The 20,088-nt window shown below is 34.6% G+C and overlaps 1 protein-coding gene across 3 annotated transcripts; it reads right to left on the bottom strand.

Moving 5' to 3' along the window:
- Positions 1 to 417: 417 nt before the first annotated feature.
- On the bottom strand, positions 418 to 7,036 carry LOC132632042 (cyclic nucleotide-gated ion channel 1). 3 transcript variants are annotated; one of them, XM_060347839.1, is made up of 8 exons: positions 6,757 to 7,036; positions 5,484 to 5,620; positions 4,515 to 5,067; positions 3,913 to 4,092; positions 3,111 to 3,394; positions 2,217 to 2,328; positions 1,546 to 1,782; positions 418 to 1,348 (listed from the first exon to the last, which is right to left on the bottom strand). In XM_060347839.1, the coding sequence occupies exons 2-8, from the start codon at positions 5,510 to 5,512 to the stop codon at positions 650 to 652; spliced, it is 2,094 nt and encodes a 697-aa protein (XP_060203822.1). In that variant the 5' UTR covers positions 5,513 to 5,620; positions 6,757 to 7,036; the 3' UTR covers positions 418 to 649. The 3 variants fall into 3 exon arrangements, with proteins under 3 accessions (XP_060203822.1, XP_060203821.1, XP_060203820.1); XM_060347838.1 differs by having other exon boundaries at positions 3,913 to 4,125; positions 5,484 to 5,634; positions 6,757 to 7,035; XM_060347837.1 differs by having other exon boundaries at positions 3,913 to 4,125; positions 6,757 to 7,035.
- Positions 7,037 to 20,088: the final 13,052 nt, after the last annotated feature.

Here is a 20,088-nt window from a genome sequence, read left to right as displayed (position 1 = left end):
TTTATTTGTTTCCTAGATGTCCTACCGTGTAGATCTCCCAATTTATTATACGTAAATAAGTGCCATTGTTGATTTCCATTCGAACTGTTTATTACAGAGCTCTTTTACCCTTAACACCAAAAAACTTATGTTCAGATGTCAATTTATTTATTTTTTGAATTTTGAAATCAGACTTATGTGTTGGACTTAAAATAGAAGCTCTACGGCTCGACCTGAATTGACTCCAGTCTTTTCCCTTTTTCTCATGAAAATGGTCATGGAAGTTGAACAAATAGGGCAAAATACCCAGGTTAATTATAGTATTGTCTTGTTACAGGACAAGTATAATGTTGAACAATGGGAGCAGAATTATTTCCATGACTCGTCTCTTATATATCACTGCTTCATTGTGACCATTTCTTATGTACATAAACAGTATTCACTGGAAACAAACAAATAGGACTTACGCACTGGAGGTTGAAATATAAGATTACTAGTTATTACAAGTTGAAGAAGAAGCCTATCATTTCCTTTGTACAAAATGGTGTTTTCTTGCCAATATGCACTGAGGATTGAAATATAAATATTGCTACAAACAAACTAATATACAGGAAAAACATGTAATCAATCATGTACAAGAACCCCAAACATTATAACATGCTAAATACAGTTACTTATCTTCAGCAGTAAAATCTGGCTCAGCTGGTTTCTGAAGCAAAATGGGTGATATCCTGTCTGCCATCCTTGCTTTCTTTGCAGTATTGCGCCGCAAGGCACGGAGCGCATTAGCAGCAAATCGCGATGCGTAGATAGTAGCACCCAGACTTGGAGAGCTACCACCACCTCTCGCTAATGCATCTTGCAATCTGTTTTCTTCTTCGCGGAGAGACTCTTCTAGCTTCTTCCGACAATGACGGCGCCATGCTGCTTGTATGAAGCAAGCCGCCCAGGTTCTCCATTGCTGCGAGTAAAACCTAAAAGTATGGCGGAGTTGCTTGCTATGAAGTCTTCGGAACTGAGAGGCTACAAACTTCAAATCGTCGGCCACTAGAGCAAATGCTTCAACTTCTGAGAGTGCTTGGACAGTTCGGGTTGAGATTGGGAGGTTATTTGATGGATGAGGATCCAGAGCCCATGTAAGAAGCTCTTCTCCACAAAAATCACCAGCTTTTAGATAATCAGAGTTAAAAAAGCCTGTCCTCCCTCCATTAGTAGTTACAGTCAATAGTTTGCCCCGCATTATAAAAAGCATCTCATCAACCGGATCACCTTCACGCACGATGAAGCTGTTCTCCGTGTAAAGGACAGGCCTGAGACGGTCACATAGTGCATCCAGGAGTTGCTCATCCATTTTTTCAAACATCGGAACCTTCAAAAATTTCATATATGTAATCAACTAATTAAGAAATTAATACCAGTAAATTTAAATTTTAAAAGAAAAACTTTTAACCTAACTACTCTCAGAAAACCTTGCTACTGCAGAAAACAAGGTCATTTAAGTGACGATAACGTACATAAGAATAAGAAAAATATTTTATTGAGCTACAAAGCAGGAATAAAACTTACCCTCATGAGCAAAGCCAAACAAAGATGGCGCTTTATATCTCTTCTGAGGTCTTTAGGCAGGTTGTGGATCAGATTCTCTTCATCAACACCCCTAGTTTCCTGCCACTTGTATTGCTCATAGCGCCTGATCCGCTCCCGGAGGTGCTCAGGGAGTAAGCGGTGTGACATCCACTGCTCTGCATCTCGTCTTTTCACCCTCATCTCTTCTAGTCTAATTGTTGTGGACTGCAGATACGTCTGTCACACCACAAGTACTTCAGTTATTAGAGTGTAGTGGCCTGATAATTAATTATGATCACTGAAGTCAAAACGACATCCTATCATTTAGCCTATATCCCAGGCTGAAAAAACTTGCCACCCCTTATCTATTAGGTGCAATTGACTTCATAACAATGTTGTTACAACTTACAAAAAGACATTTCTAGGCTGGATATTCATGGCCCACAAAATATTTACAGAACCTTTATAAGTTGTTTTGACCACATAAGGCACATCAAGAATAATCATACATCGATGATATAGTTGACATAATGAGAATTCTATAATAATCATTTCGCACTTACAAGACATATCTGGAAAACAATCATTTTTGGCGTGTCCTTTAGTGTATATCACAATTACAATTGTGAATTGCCTGAACTTTAACATAGAACTGAAAGCTATGAATCTACCTGCATATTTCCAATGAGAAAGGAAAATAGCACCAACCCAGCAATGGAAATGAAAACTGCAAAGCAAATTTCCCAGACATAGGTACTTGTTTCGAGGTTTTGACCGAGGGAACTGCACCATAAAGAAGCAAAGTATCAGTTAGGATGAAAGCAAACAAGAAACCCGACTGAAAACGAACCGTACAATAACACCCTCTCACAATACTAAATTTGGAGCTCCACAGATATTCTAGTTATGAGTAGTAAAGGTCAACCAGGGATAAAAAGCTAAACCAAATATTAGAAGTGCTTATAAAGTTGACATATGAACAAAGCTGAACATAAGAGAAGCTAATATGAAACTAAGAAAGACAAGGCTGTTGTGTATGAATAGATCCCCATCTCAAGTGACAATTCTTTGGGATTGAATCTAGTTTTTAAAGATCCTTTTGATCTCATCGCACTCAAAATTACTAAGTTTTCTCCCCAAATTTGGATATCAAAGATGCTATAAAATAACTCATCCTAGAAATCAATTTCTCCAGGACATTCTCTATGGACATGTTGAGATATTTTTGCACATAAAACCATGCTTTTGCATGTCTTGCTCTAGCGGTATCAACAGGATGGGCTTAGTAAATATTAGAGACCAATACGAGATCTTTTAAAAAGAGACAACCCTGATGCTCTAGCATCAAATGAAGTATACTGTGCTCAAGCCACAGATACAACAAATAAGCCACAAGCTATATCACAAAATGAGTTTCTTACTCTCCCTACCTCGGTTCCCAATATATGGCTGGTGAACAGCAGCATAATACATACAAATATCGTTAGACAGAGCATAAGATCAAAAGTACCAATAGCAAACATGCAGTTGAATATGCAAAACTCAAGTACATAGAGCTAGCATACCTCAAGTTCTGCAAACCCCACCAGAAACAATAAAAGAACTTCTGCGGAAAATCCATTGATTCCACAACACCAGACTGGAGGGCGTCAAGGAATATCCCAAAATCAAAAAGTGTTGTATTTGGTGTCTCTATAGGACATGAATTATTTAGCAATGCTTTGAATCCTGTATGATCATCATCGCAGTACAATGAAGCATGATGACAAGCAGATATATCTGCACATGCTCGTTGCCAACAAGTAGACTCACGTTCAATAGAAAAGAGGTACCAGAAGGCTCCAAGTACCTAAAAAACAGATTATAACTTGTTATCGGCGTAATGTTTCAGCAACAATAGCGTATGAAGTAAAAGATTATGACTTAACTACTTCCTAACAGTAGCGAAGCCACATGTACTGAAGGGGTGTCAATTGACACCTCTTTGTCGGAAAATTACCCCGTGTGGCTAGGTAAGAAATTCTTTTTTATGTATTATACTACATATTGAATCCCCTTGGCTTCTTCATGGATTTACTCCTTCATATTTTGACAACCCTTGGAGATCCTGGCTCCACCACTACTTGCTAATATTAATAAATACCTGTAGGTGATATGTTTGCATGCCAGGGAGAACTTATGACGAGTAAAAATCCAAAAATTTTATTCCTATAACACCAGTTGGTCCAAAAATAAAATCAATACTTAACACAACACCTTTAAATACAGTCATCCAAAAAGTAATTTTCAAACAGGTTAATTTAAACTAGCTGAGTGCATAGTGTGCCAGCCTTTCAGAGCTTAAAATCAAGCGTATCACAAACTTACATGACTGGCAAGCATATAAAGAAGGAGATTAAACGCAGCTCCAGCCCATGCTGTTTCAGTGAGTATGCCAGAAGTTCTAGTGACTTCCTTATATAAAGGATAAACTCGAAGGAGCCTTGGTATATATTGGAAGAAGACGACAAATTTCAGCAAATTCTTCGTATTCAAAGATTTAGCACCCTGCAATTTAGGAATTACAATTAAAATTGCAACCTGAAAAAAAAAAAAAAGGATAAGAGTTTAAACAATAAATCTAGAATTCATATTTGCATATAAATTAGCTGCATGATTATTGTTAGCAAACTAGTCACTGTGACAGAACAATCTCTTTCACAACTCTCAGTCAAACTTAACAGCATACCAACACCTTTAACATCATGAAGTGCATCGCATGACAACACAAAAGTTACACAAACTCATTTAATGCCAAAAGAAAATGATCCATATCATGGAAATCTACTTTCTCCATGATAGATGGAAACATTGTGTTTGAACCAGCACAAATCCTCGACAAAGTCGACCAACCACGTGTCATTTCAATAAAATAAGAATATTCTTTAAAACAACACTGAAATAACATCTTGAAGAAAAGTCAGCCTAACCTGTGGTAGAGGAAGAACAGCAAGAATATCAATTAAGAAGTAAGAGGACAGGTATCTCTTGGCTATTTCCCACGCATCTTCAACCAAAACGCCTCTTCCAAATACACGTGATGAAGGGGCGATGAAACCAGTACGAAACTGAAGCACAATATGGAGAAGGTAAAAGACATCAGTGATTGAACGCAAAACACTAGCTGTGACCTCCATTTTTTTATCCAAATGCAGGCATTTGTTGTCATTATCAATCACTGGAATGTAAAAGAACAAAGGATCCAAGGAGACAGCAATCACACAGGATAATACAAATATTTTGTTCCACTTCTGAAGAAAAGGTCCTTGAGGATCAAGCATCTTCTTTTCAGATCCCAAACTTTTGACCAGAAGGCAACTTAAACAAGAATTTAAGGCATGTATTATGCTTTTGATCCTTCCGGAACCACTTTCCATGGCTTTGTGTAATTCATTGGAGAACATTCCAAATCTGCCCCGGTGGGCTCCATCTCTATATGGAAAATTCCCCTCTGAGCTTTTCTCTGAGTTCCAATCCTGAAACCTGCATGACAAGCAAATAAAGTGCAGAAACAAGATTAAGGTCAGACATCTCAGCAAATTGATCCACGATAAATAAAACCTCACTACATTAAATTACAATGGAATTGTTAAATTCGCATCAAGTAGGTTAAAGTGTATGTTACAAGGTCAAATTTACAAAAATAAAGTAATCTCACATAAAAACAGAATATGGGATGGATACCCAGCTTCTCTCTTTCCTTAAAATTCCATAATTAGTTTACTTCCCATTCTCTCTAATCTGTTCACTCGTTCGATTTTCTCTTCTATGTCAAATGCTTACATTAAGACAAGTGAAACTAGTTCAATATGCTTCCAAAACAAAAACATATAGCGGATAGCATATAAAATAAATAAGTGAATAAATAAAAGGGGTTTCCCCGATTCACAGAAACTGACCTCACAAATTTATCTTGCCGGTGATTCATAACTTAAGTCAATGCATCAAACTGTTCAAAGAGGCAGTAAACTTCCAAAATCCTTCTACGAAAGACACCTTTATTCATAAAAACTGCCTCGAGTAACACATCCAGTACCTACATACCATTCCCTGAAAATGTTATTACACAAGTTTTTAGGATAATATGTTGATGATTTATAACAGTAAAACCAGAAACCCCATGATAGATTTCCTTTGAAGATGGATGATCGGAATGCTTGAAATGCTGTTACATACAAAACGCTTTGCCACAAAAATCATAAAATTTAGAATTAGGAACTGAACTTGTGTAGTCAGTAGTAAAACAATCTAGTCATCAGAGAGGAGGAAGCCAGATAGTTCAACAGAAAATGTTTGCACATAACATAGCCATAGTAAACTACCAGGAACCTAAATTGAATTCAAGTTCAAGGACATCGAATGCTCCAACAAGGTCCTGTTTGGCCAAGCTTCTAAAATCAACTTATTTTGAAACGACTTTTTTTGCAAAAGTGCTTTTCAAAAAAATACTTTTGGTAAGGAGCAGTTTGTATTTAGCCAATTAATTTAAACACTTTTGAGCAGCAATTAGTGTTTGGTTATGCTTTTAAAAAGTGTTTCTAAGTGTATTTTTCCTCAAAGGTACTTTTGGGCAAAAACACTTTTTTTAGCTTATGAAAAACAACTTATGGTACTCCCAGAAGCACTTATTTTCTCTCAAAAACTTAGCGAACACCTCACTATTTAAAAATAAGCACTTTTGGCCTCCCAAAAGCTTGGCCAAACATGCTATTAATCTAATTGAAGAAACCTCTATCCAAACATAACCAGAAAAGTTTCTTCATAAGATCAATGGTGAAAGAAAAAAATTCATAATGTAATATCTTCATCAGATAAAATCACCTAATACAGCAAAACATAACGCTATTTCTTTACTTCTCAAAGCTAATGTACTTAAAATTTTAAAAAAAAAAAAATGTGACATAACAGTTACTATAAATTGTTCAAGCATAAAACAATAAAAAATTTCCCCAAGCACACCGCCTGTGATCAAAAAACTAACCAGTTTGACCATAACAGGTTAAGAACCACTAATTTTCCAATAACAAGATGATAAACACTGAAATTTAAAATAACGAAAATTGGCAAATTTCAACCATCCGAATCAATAAAAAGAAAGAAAAAAAAAAAAGCAAGTGCAGATATAATAGAAAAATGAAATAATTAAAAGGCCAAGCAAGAGAAGTGACATACCAAATCAAATGCTCTATAACACAGCAAAGAAACAACTAAGATTTTCAGAGATGAAAATTATGTACTGAAGGAAACTTCGTGGAGACTTCTTTAGGGCTATTTTCCAATTTTTCTTTTTCGTATAAGATATAGATATTATCAACCAACTTGTCTATCTATGATTTCCAATTTGGTTTTTATACTTTTTTTAACGGGAAAAAAAAAACCATAAAGTGAAACCAAAGGGGACGGGTCAACGGGTCATGGACTATATGTCAGTCCACGCAAGTACAGCGCCCCTTCGGATCTTTCAAGGTTGTGGTCTCCCCTTCTCTTTTATTTTATCTTTACGTGCCTCTTAAAAAATACTTATTGACTTGACACGCATGTTAAGAGCATAAAATAAAATAATTTTATTTTATTATCAATAAAATATTTTTTAAAGGTTGTGTATTCATTAAAAATTTCATAAACTTTTTAACTGAATAATTAATAATAAGAATAAAATAAGTATGAAATGATAAATTATTTTTTGAATTTCCAAACTAAATAAGTAAAAATGGATAACTATTTTTAGTCTACATGATAAGTAAAAATGAACGGAGGGAGTATTAACTACGAGGAGTATTTGACTAACTTTAAGTTTATTTACGTTTAAGTTATAATCGCATTTCATTAAATGTTTATCCTATTTATGTATTATCACCATTAATGACAAGATTCTACTAAGGGTAAAATACTACACCAACAAGATTCTACAACAACAACAACAATAACATACTTGGTATAATTTCACAAGTGGAGTCTGAGAAGGTAGGTCAGTAGGTGTATGCAGACCTTACTTCTATCTTTGTGGGGGATAGAGAGGCCTTACCTCTATTAAGGGTAAAATATAAAGAAAAAATTTAATTATGTCTTGAACTTCTAAAACGATAAATAATTAGATATAACTATTTTAATAACCACCATACATAATTTGAGAAAGAAAGAGTGTTTTTATTCAAACCGGTGTCTATGTTTCCGGTTCCTTGTCATAATAACGCTCCTTATTTTTTAAAACTAACGGCAACGGCGCGCTTGCTTGTGTTTTTTCTTGTTTTTGTTGGTTCAATTATAGTAGTATTGGATTTGTTGTTTACGATACTGGAATTAATTTCATCTCTTTTCTTAAGCAAAGTATGAAAATGACAATGAGGAGTCTTAGCGTAAGATAATAATATATTAATGGATGTGGAAGATAGCTTTTTATAGAAATAATCAACTTTTATGTTTTTGCTTCAACAACGAACAAATTAGAAGGCGTTTGACTAACTTCCAAAAATAGATTTAGATATTTTTATGTACAACCTCCAATTGATATTTGGCAAGTTCGAATATGTTTAGCTATTGAAACTCAAAAAACTTGATATAGCCATATCCAACAAAACTCAAATAGATAATAGGAGATCCTAAAGCTTCTCCTCTTAATTTCACGCTTGAAATATGTATTTCCTTCCAAAAATTAACATAGTCATTTACATCTCAAATCATAAGCAAAAATCAACGAAAAATATATATTTCAACTTTCTTTTTTTCTCTCCTCTTTTTTTCAATTGAATTAAACATGTGTGTGTGGATGTGGTTGGAATTAGTTTATATACAAATTCGAAGAAGATTGGGAGTCAAAAATCAGACCTAGAAAACGCATCCGCAACATGTGTAAATTATATTATAATATTGTGTAAATTTGTTTATATCACACACATACTTTCATCGCCACTTGTGACATGGATATATCATATGATCTATGTATATCACACACAAATTTCATGGATATACATGATATACAAGAGATAAATGAAATACAATGTGATATACACTGATATCTATGGGGATATACATTAGATACAGTGTTGGATACACAGTTCGATTCGTCTTCAACCACGAGTTTTCAATCTGAAAATTAGCTCAAATCTACCTCAAATCATCTCCAAACACCTCCAATATTAATATTGAGTCTCATTAAAATGTTTTTGTCAAAACTCAATATCACTCAATCAAAACAAATCATAAATACACATATTGAAAAATTTAATCCGAGCTTCAGTGATCTTTAATAGTCTTTTCAGGTCATTGTCTTCTAAATCAGAGTCATCATCTACATGAATAGATGAAGATCTTATAACCTTCTTTGATGCATACATCTTTTCCATCGTTAGTTTGGAGTTTAAAAAGTTGCTAAGAAATTCAAATGAGAATACACTCAACGCAGCAACCAAAAACTCTGAAAACCCCGAAAAAAGTGTATCAATTTCGACCTAAAGATTGTTTATCGGACGAGTATAGTTATACAGAGATTTGAAGGAAAATTTGAACAAAACTTTTAGAAGCGAGCCAGAGAGAGATTGAAAGCTTAAAACTATATTAACAAATGATGTTCCTGTTATGAAATATCAAATTTTTAGCCTGGAACATGAACATGTTAGCCGAGCACTAATTTTGTTAGCTTGAACTATTTTATACTCTCACAATTTAGCGACCCAAGTTATTTACGGTGCCAAATTTCCTAAACAATTTTATAAAGCATAAAATTCAATTATGATTTTACTACAAGACCAGTTGGGTCGTATATGTTTGTTTACGTATCGCAATATTGCATTTTTTTGCACGGATTGCCATTCAAAGGCGCTTTTAATTTTGGCCCTCAAATTGCTAGTCTTTAATTTTTGACATTTGCTTAAAAAAGTGGCCGAAAATATCCCAAGATTTTGGATTCGAACCCCCGCTCAATTAAAAATAAAAATAAAAATTGGCAACGCAAGGCTTCGCAAAAATTATGCCTTATAAGGCAGACTTTGCCTTAAAATTCCGTCTTATAAGGCCGAACTTAGTTATGCCTTTTAAAAAAAAAAATTGTCTTGTGAAATTTTGCAAGGCAATTTTTTTTTTTTAATGCTGCTAGAATTCTACAAAAGTTAGGCCTTTGCTCGAATAGGCCTAATTTTGTTACGAAACTCTGCTTTATAATTTTTTTTATTACTGAGTAAAATTTCGAACCCAAAATCACGGAGTATTTAGACGAAGGGCAAAAATTAAAGACTACTCCCTAATAAGGGCAATCGTGCAACTGCGCCAACAAGTAATTGGCAGGAAAGAGCCCATTATTTCTATTATATATGAGTGTCGAAGAAGGACCAACCCATCATTGCCTGCTTGTACAAAAGCTTTATAAATTGTACACGCAATGAATGCTTGTACCAAAAGTTATATAACTTGTATACTTTAACCAACTACTTTTTTATATCACGTGGACATATGTCATAGTACTTAATATTTATTTCATTCTCATGTATTGATGTATGCACTTCAATTTTAATTCTCCAACACATTTATTTTCCCCGTGCACTTTTAATTCTTCACTTTTGACTTTTCACGTTCTTTAAGAATTAATAAGTGAAGTACTATCTCCGTCCCATATTACTTTAACACATTACTTGACTTTTCACGTTCTTTAAGAATTAATAAATGAAGTATTTCCTTTGTCCACATTATTATACTTGACTTTTCACATTCTTTAAGAATTAATAAATGAAGTACTCCCTTCGTCCCATGTTACTTGACCACATTACTAAAAATATATGTCTATTTTTCTATTTTCTATTTTCTATTTTTCTTATTATATATAAACGCCCAAGGTGGACGAACACAACAATAATAAGTTGTACAAAAAGCAACTGAAATTGTACTCTAAGCAGGGACTAACATGTGTACATTTCAGAAGTTGAACATTAATTCTACCTCTTGTGTGTTTACTTTTTAAGTCTTCACGGGTCCGCAGTATCTTAATTGTCCCTTCATTTCTTTCATTTGTCATAAACTCCCTCAGTCTCAATTTAAGTATCTACGTTTGATTAGACATGGAGTGAAGAAATAAAGATAGACTTTAAATCTTATGGTTCTAAATTAAAAATGTGTATAATATAATAAAATATCCTTTGAATCTTGTGATTATAATCTTGACATGTAGTATATTTAAATTGTCAACTTACTAAATATAAAAAGAGGTGGACATAACCAAAATAACACAATTTTTTTTTATTTAACAACAAACGCCCAAGGTGGACGAACACAACAACAATAAGTTGTACAAAAAGCAACTGAAATTGTACTCTAAGTCGGAACTAACATGTGTACATTTCAGAAGTTTAACATTAATATTACCTCTTGTGTGTTTACTTTTTAAGTCTCCACGTGTCCGCAATGTCTCAATTGTCCTTTCATTTCCTTCATTTGGCATATACTCCCTCTGTCTCAATTTAAGTGTCTACGTTTAACTAGACACGGAGTTTAAGAAATAAAGATAGACTTTTGGATCTTGTGGTTCTAAATTAAAAATGTGTATAATATAATAAAATATCCTTTGAATCTTGTGATTATAAACTTGACATGTAAAATATTTGAATTGTCAACTTACTAAATATAAAAAGAGGCGGACATAACCAAAATAAGACAAATTTTAACAACAATTGAGAAATTAAGGGGGGAAATAAGAGGAAAGAAAAAAAAATGGAGACTCACTAAGGAGAATTGCAGTATCATTTGCAAAATATACAAACCATAAAGATTAACTAAATTGAGTAACCAAATTAATCATGTTAGGCCCCGTGCATCGCACGAGCATAGTTTGCTAGTTTATTTAACATATGGGGCAATTTGCACGTTTCTCCTTCGTTAGGGGTGGTCTTTAATTTTTATCCTTCGCCTAAAATACCCCGAGATTTTGGGTTCGAACCCCAGCTTATTCATAAAAATAAAATAAAAATTGCAAGACAAGACTTTGCAAAAACTCTGCCTTATGCGGCAAACCTTGCCTTAATCTCGACAGACTTTGCCTTATAAGGTAAAATTTTAGTTATGCTTTAAGAAAAAGTCTGCCTTATGCGACAGACTCTGTCTTAAGGCATAACTAAAAGTCTGCCGGAGACAGCAGACTTTGCCTTATAAAGATGACTTTTAGTTATGCCTTAAGTCAAAGTCTGCCGCATAATGCAGACTTTTTGCAAAATTTTGCCTTGCGATTTTTTTTTTTTTTTTGTGACTGAGCGAGGGTTCGAACCTAAAACTTCAGGGTATTTTTGGCCTCCTTTTTAAGCGAAGGACAATAATTAAATTCCAGCAATTTGAGGGACAAAAATAAAAATCACCCCAAAAGAAGGACAATCCGCGCAAAAAAAAAGTACATATGGCACAGTAGCCAAAATTCATATTTATATAAAAGTATTGACACCCAATAATCGAAATCATTTTTCATGAAAATAGCAAGTTACCCTCTCTTTCTTATGATTTCAGTCAAAGCTTCTCCTTAAAATTAGCAAAAACATCTAGCATCTCTTCTCTCTCCTTAAAATTAGCCCAAAAAGTATTCAATTATGATTAACCACCTTCCAAATTGTATTCATTTCCCTCTATTCTACTCATTTGCGTAAAAAAGGGTTAATACTTGATATGTTTATCCTAAAATTATTTGGCGTGATCTTGGTGAAGGTAAAGAAAATTTGGTAAATAAGATTGAAAAAAGAATGACCCAAAAGGATAAAAGCAAGAGAGCAGCCATGCCCCTCCCCTGTAGAGAGCCAAGGGACCTTCAGTGCGGGCAACACGGCGGTGGATGGTGCACTACTGAAAAAAACAAAAACTAAAAATCGATTGACAAAAATAGAGGGACACTATCGAAAAGTCAATAATTTCATTTAAAAAAAAAAAAACTGCTGGACTTTCATCAGTTATTTATGCAAAAAAAATATGCACGGAAATTACAACTTTTTACCCCCTGTTTGGATAGTGATTTCCCGTGATTCATTAATGTATGGTTTTCTATGAAACCATGTTTGTTTTCATTGTTCTTAAAATTATGTGGTATGGTGTTGTATACCCGTGGTTCATTCCATTGTTATATAACCATGAAAAGTTTCAATTTTTGAAACCACCGATTTGGTGATTTTTTTTGTGGTAATGTATTTCATTTCTCCATTATACCACACTCTGCCATCCACCCCACCCTACCACTCACCCCCACCACACCTTACCACTCACCCCACCCCACCCTCACCACTCACCCGGTCACCCCTGCCCTACCACCCCCCACCCCCAACTACCCCACTCCTCTACCACCCACCCCCACCACCCACTACTCCTCACCACCGCCCAACCCCATCCCACAACAACTCACCCCCGCCCTCATCCACACCATCCACCTCACACCACCCACCCCTTCACCACCCCCACCCACTACTGCTCACCACCACCCACCCTTCCACCACCCCCACCCACTTCCCCTCACCACCACCCAACCCCACCCCTACAACTACTCACCCCCACCATACCACCAACTACCCCCACTCTCATCCCACAATCACCCCTCCACCACTCCCACCCACTACCTACTTATTTTTTAAAGTTCCTATTTTATTCTTTACCTGAATTTTATTAATATATATATATATATGTATATATATAAATTAATTTCTAATTAAGAGTTAAGGATATTTTAGTAAGCTTACAAGTTATTATACAGTACTATACAGTCAAACCAAAAAATACAAATGTTATTAAACCACAACAAACGATACAGTCTATCCAAACATTGTATTCATTAATACAGTACAATACAATACAACACCATACTGTACATTAATGAACCATGGGAAACAACCATCCAAACAGAGGGTTAAAGGAAATCGATGGACGTCCATCGGTTAATTTTGCATAAAATACGTAAAAATAGGTTTTTTTTTTTAAAGTAAACCAATGGATGTCCGTTGGTTTTTAAAGCGCAAAACTGCAGTTGAAGAATATAAATAAAAGCAATTGAAATATTTGATCAAAGAACATGAGTGGTCAAGTGGTAGAATTATCAACGCCATGGTACATACTTGGACTTGATAACCCAATTGTTACATTTCATTGATTTATTATATATATAATTTCAGAAAAATCGAGGGACTCCGTTGCTTTTTAATTTATTTTTATACCGAATTTTCAATAGAAATCGAAATTTGTATATTTTACCTAGTCGATGGACTCCTTCGATTTTAACCGACGGGGTTCGTCGGGTTTTTCTTCTCGACCTACCATTTTCCAACATTGTGAAATCCGTCACTTTTTTTTCCGGTTTTTCCTATAATCGATGGACGACCATCGATTTTTACCTATTTTTAGTAGTGGTGAAAGCAGAACTGGGTGTACAACTCTGTTGACGAACTATGATGGTGTTAAGGGAATAAACTTATACGATACCTATTATTCCTCTGAATCCACCATAAATGTCCATATCACCATGTGTATACATGATATATATGATATAGTGGTTACAGTGATTTTAAATCTGTGATTTTAAATTTTCCCATGTTTGGTTAGTCAAGATGTTTTGAAAAATATTTTCTCTAAGAAATAAGTTCCTTGAAAATAAGGAAAATGACTTCCTTAATGGAAGTAGGGAAAATAAGTTCCACAAGTAACATTGCAACTTCATTGTTTCCTCCCATCCACCCAACACCCCCAACCCCTACCCTTAGACCTTCCCACACCCCGCCACCCCCGAACCTGCATTCCCCACCCCATACACTACGCCCCTGCACTACCCAAACTACCCCCAGCCCAGCTACCCTACCACCTAACCACCCTTACCCATCCCACCCCACCACTTTCCCACCCCCACCACACAACACTATCTCCCTTGCCACTCCTATAACCACCCGCCCCACCCCCTACGCCTATCATCACTTACCTCCAACCCCTACCTCTCACCTCCTTACTACCACCATCCTATCTCTTAACTTTGCAAAACTAGGCACTTTGTGAAAATAGTAACTTTCAAAAATAACAACTTTACAAAAGGAATCACTTTACAAAAGTAGCCGCTTTTAAAAAATATTAACTTGCGAAAAGTAGCTACATTTCAAAAATAGTCGTTTTGCAAAAGTAGTTACTTTGTAAAAGTAGTCCCTTTTAGAAAATAGCCACTTTGTGAAAGTAGATACTTTGTAAAAATAGTCACTTTTTGAAAGTAGCCAATTTTCATAAATATTCATTTTGTGAAAGTAGCTACTTTTAAAAACTAACTACTTTGCAAAAGTAGCCATTTTTTAAAATTGCATCTTTGTGAAAGTATTAAATAACAATTTTTACAATGTGCTCTTTCTAAGATAGTGTACACTTTTGTAAAGTAGCCATTTTTTAAAAGTGACTACTTTTGAAATTGGCCATTTTTGAAAAATGACAAAAAAAGTTGCTATTTTGCAAATTTGCATTTTTGGTCGTTTTGCAAGCCCATTTTTATGTCACTTTTCAAAAAATGAATAATTTACAAAAATAGCTATTTTTGTGTCACTTTTAAAAAATGGCTAGTTTACAAGCATAGTCACTTTTTTGGGTTGTCTTTCAAAGTGCAAAGTTGTCATTTTTTTGGTAGTCTTAGAAAAATGCCACTTGTAAAGGTATACACATAGGTTATCTTATAAAAATAGCCACTTTGTGAAAGTGACATCTTTTTCAAAATTCGGGGTGGGGGTAGTAGGGAAGGTTGGAATGGGGTGGGGGGGTGGGGGTGGGGGGTGGGTGGGGGATAGGAGGTGAGAGGTAGTGAGTTGGGGGAGGGGGTGGAGGTGTGTGTGGTTAGGGGGTTGGATTGGTATTTCTGTCAAACCAAACACTAGAAAATGTTTTCCACATCCACTTAAACACAAGAAAATAAGTAGGAAAATCACTTGTTTTCCAATAAAGCATTTTCTAGGAAAGCATTTTCCATCATACCAAACATACCCTCTATGTATACCTAAGTATATACACCCGTATATCAGTGTTTCTCCTTGTATGTACGTGTATATCTTTGCATATTCATGAAAATCTACGTGTGATATACATTGATATATTTGATATTCCATGTCGTAGGTTTTGTCTGTGACAAGTGCAATTCTGATATGCATGGGTATATATAGATATGCACGAGGATATATACACATGTTAATTCCATGAAATTGTCTGAACTCTTGAGATTGAATTTTTGCGATTTTTTTGGACGAATCTGAATTTTGAAAGGGAACAAGCGTGAAATTAGGAGTTGAATATTCATTGCCAACGTATAATTAAGAGTTCTCCTACTTTTAGTTCGTTTGGTGGGATTCGGCTACCAATTGCCAAACTTTTTAGGCTTTAATTGTTAAACTTAATTTTCTTGGTTAAAATCTGGGTAATATCTATTGGGGGTTGTACATATCTGTCAATATTCACCCCATGAACTCGCTCATGTTTGCAAGATTGATTTTGAACAATTCATAAATTGAATTTTTTCAAGCATAAAGTAGTAACTTAATCTTAAAAATAACAATTTAACGTCTCAATATTTCTAATTTAGATATTAACAAATAAAAAATTTAAAATAAGTAAACAAAATTTATTTCAACATGATGGAGGTTTTGAATACTGTGAAGTAGCTAGTAAACATATAATATACCCAAACAAGGAATCAAAGAACATTATACTAGTCAATAAATAGGTTTTCACTTTCTTCAAGTCTACAAAGCAATTCTCCCTTATAGAACGGTGATGGTTTTTTAAAGTTAATAGTGTTTTGGTTCAATAGAGATATAAGGGCGCATGCCAAAGAACTAGCTCTGTCATTTTGAGACTTTAAAATTCATATTATTAAGTAGCCCTTTACTTTTTATACATTAACCAAGGGCAATCCTAGAATTATTAGCATTCTAGGAGAACACTTCTTCGGATAAATGGAAAAAACGGAGTTTTGGGTTAAACTTGTCCCTTATCTATGAGAGTAGGTTCATTTTAGTCCCTCAAATATTATCCTGAGCATATTTGATCCCTTATCTATGGGAGTAGGTTCATTTTGGTCCCTTAAATATAACGCTAAGTATATTTAATCCCTTAACTATGCTAAAGTGGGGCACTTTTGGTTCCCCTAATAGAACCCGTTTAAAAAGTAACGGTACTAAATCCATGTGACTCGTAAAAGGCTAAACCCATCGGATAAAATGCAATGCAGAGTAATGGCATTTATCTAAAAAATGCAACTCATATAAGATATTAGCAAAGCAACCCATAATATTTGGATCATATGGTTGGTAACCAACTCTTAAACGGTAATCTAGCAGTACACATGGAACCGTTCCACTTATTTTGAAAGCATGTGAATATAAAGTTTTTTTTGTTAAATATTAAAAAATTAAAATTCTTTTTAACAACTGTTACAAATTATCTTAATTTGCATTTAGAAGCATGTGAATGCAAATTTCAATATATTAGATAAAGTTTCTGCCTGTTTTAAAGAATGTGTTTAGTATTTTTGTCCAATGGGTTTAGCCTGTTATAAGTCACGTGAGTGTCACATTGGTTTAGCACCGTTACTTTTTAAACGGGTTCTATTAGGGGAACCAAAAGTGCCTCACTTTAGCATAGTTAAGGGATTAAATATGCTTAGCGTTATATTTGAGGGACCAAAATGAACCTACTTCCATAGATAAGGGATCAAATATGCTCAGGGTAATATTTGAGGGACCAAAATGAACCTACTCCCATAGATAAGGGATATTTTTAACCCAAACCTCGGAAAAAACGCATGGATTTTGCTGTCATATTTTATTTTTCACGCTTCTTAAGAAAATATTAACTAAAAGAATAATTTAATTAAATTATTACTATTTATTCTTTGATCTCAATTTACTATGGAAACTAACACCTAATAATATCTTGGTTTTCTAAAATGACAACTATTTTGGACCATCTATTTTTAGTAATAACGACAAGTAAAATGGACGGGAGATATTAACTAATGGGCAATTCGCAGAATTGCCCTTTTTTTGGGGTGGCATTTAAATTTTGCCCTTCGGCTAAAACCTATAGGTTCCGGGTTCGAACTCCCGCTCAGTCAAAAATTTTAAAAAAATTTGCAAAGCAGAGTTTAAATTTCGCTATGCCCCCTCCGGCAGACTTTTAGTCATGTTTAACTAAAAGTCTGCCGGAGGGGGCAGACTTTGCCTTGAAGCATATATACGTATTTTTTTTTTTTTTTAACTTTTCAAGGTAAACTTTTAGTAATGCCTTAACTAAAAGTTTGCCTTATAAGACAAAGTTTAAATTTTGCTATGCCCCCTCCGGTAGACTTTTAGTTGTGTTTAACTAAAAGTTTGCCCCCTCCAGCAGACTTTGCCTTGAAGCATATATATATATATATATATATATATATATATATATATATATATATATATATATTATTATTTTTTTATTATTATTATTTTTTTTTTTTTTTTTTTTACTTTTCAAGGTAAACTTTTAGTTATGCCTTAACTAAAAAGTGTGCTCCAAAGACATAACTAAAAGTATGCCCATAAGGCGGAACTTTTCCTTAAGGCATAACTTAAACTTTGCCTTATAAGGCAAAGTTTATGCCTTAAGAAAAGTTCTTGCCTTATGGGGCATAATTTTGTTATGCCTTAACTAAAATTCTGCCCATAAGGCATAACTAAACTATGTTTTAGGAAAAATTCTGCCTTATGGGGCAGACTTTTAGTTATGCCGGATCCGGCATAACTTTAGCTTTTCCTTAAAGATTGTATGTTGGATCCGACATACACTCCCCCAGTCCTGCCTTGCGAAATTATTTTTTTATTTTATGCCTGAGCGGGGGTTCGAACCCAGAACTTCATGTATTCGCCCACCTTTCCAAGCAAAGGGCAAAACTTAAAGACCACAAATATGAGGGGAAAAATTTAAAGACCACAAATTTGAAGGGCAAAATTTAAAGACCACCCCAAAAGAAGGGCAATCCGCGCAAAAAAATGGTAACTAATTAGTATTCCAGGAAAGCTCTATAAAGCCCAATTCTCATGTGCGCGAGGCCACTAAATTATTTTAGCCTATTTACCAATCCAATAAGGACTTTTCATTATAAAGGGCAAAGAAGGATTTTCCACCACCTGTGATGGATATTTTGCATTCACGAGGACAAATGACAAGTGAATGAAAGAACCCACAAGAAAATTCTGGCTTTGCATTACCAATCAAGGCTTAATATATACATATAATTCCCACAAAGAAATCTTTGTTTTCTTATGGCGTAAATCTATTTATACCATGAAGCAAATCACAGTGACTCGGATTCAGAATATACAAATAATGGTTATGTATCCATACAGGATCATGAAGAAGGGAAGAAATAGGAAAAAGTTTTTGTTTAAAATCATATGTATTCGGTATTTGACTGGTCCAGATTCATGACGTATTTTATTAAAAAGAAAAATGTTTTCTTTCGGGAATTTCTCTATTTACGGGACTGAAACTTCTAATTAGAGATGGAGAGATTGTATTATCTGTACACAACTCTTGAGGGTGATGGCAAAAAAAATTCAACTAATGACATATTGTTATAAAATAAAACTATGAAGTAAATACACAGAAGAAATATGTAGAGAGATATCAGATTATCTTACTTCTGCTCTTTCAACATTGCATCTGTGCATCCTATTTATAGGAGCAAGATATTTTGGGATATTTTGGGATATTTTGGGATATTTTGGGATATTTCCAAATTAATGGATATCCACTAGTTGGATATTTATAACACTCCCCCTTGGATGTCCATTAATAGATGATGTACCTCGTTAAAACCTTATAAAAAAATAAAAAAAAAACTTGTGGGAAAAAGTCCTAATGAAGGAAAAAGAGTGCACATATCTAGAAATACGCTTTGAGAGCTGTCTCATTAAAAACCTTACCAAGAAAACCCAATGGGACAAAACTTGGTTAAGGAAAAAAGAGTACAACGCGTATTTCACTCCCCCTGACGAAGACCAAGATTCAGATGTCGGAGTCTTCGCATTCCAATCTTGAATATCATCTTCTCAAGATTTGAAGTTGGCAAAGATTTAGTGAACAAATCTGCAGGATTGTCACTTGAACGGATTTGTTGCACATCAATATCACCATTCTTCTGGAGATCATGTGTGAAAAATAACTTTGGTGAAATGTGCTTTGTTCTATCTCCTTTTATGAAACCTCCTTTTAATTGAGCTATGCATGCAGCATTATCTTCATATAATACTGTGGGTATTTTTGTATCACACTTCAAGCCACATCTTTCTCTGATGAAATGTATCACTGATCTCAACCACACACATTCTCTACTTGCTTCATGAATAGCGATTATCTCAGCATGATTTGAAGAAGTAGCAACAATGGACTGCTTGGTCGATCACCATGATATAGCAGTACCTCCGCATGTAAACAGATAGCCCGTTTGAGATCGAGCTTTATGTGGATCAGATAAATAACCTACATCTGCATAACCAACAAGATCTGTAC

Source organism: Lycium barbarum, chromosome 3 (assembly GCF_019175385.1).
Source record: "Lycium barbarum isolate Lr01 chromosome 3, ASM1917538v2, whole genome shotgun sequence".
Taxonomy (NCBI): domain Eukaryota; kingdom Viridiplantae; phylum Streptophyta; class Magnoliopsida; order Solanales; family Solanaceae; genus Lycium; species Lycium barbarum.
Note: the sequence above shows the minus strand (reverse complement) of the source record. Positions and strands in the feature narration are given on the sequence as shown.

What these genes read in the sequence shown, in the direction of transcription:
- LOC132632042 (XM_060347838.1), bottom strand. Translation starts at nt 5,512, where the DNA reads ATGAATCACCGGCAAGATAAATTTGTGAG. An exon ending in TGGGGTTTGCAGAACTTGAG is followed by an intron (nt 2,329 to 3,110) that starts GTATGCTAGCTC and finishes TTTATGGTGCAG; the next exon opens with TTCCCTCGGTCAAAACCTCG. An exon ending in TTCTCATTGGAAATATGCAG is followed by an intron (nt 1,783 to 2,216) that starts GTAGATTCATAG and finishes GTGGTGTGACAG; the next exon opens with ACGTATCTGCAGTCCACAAC.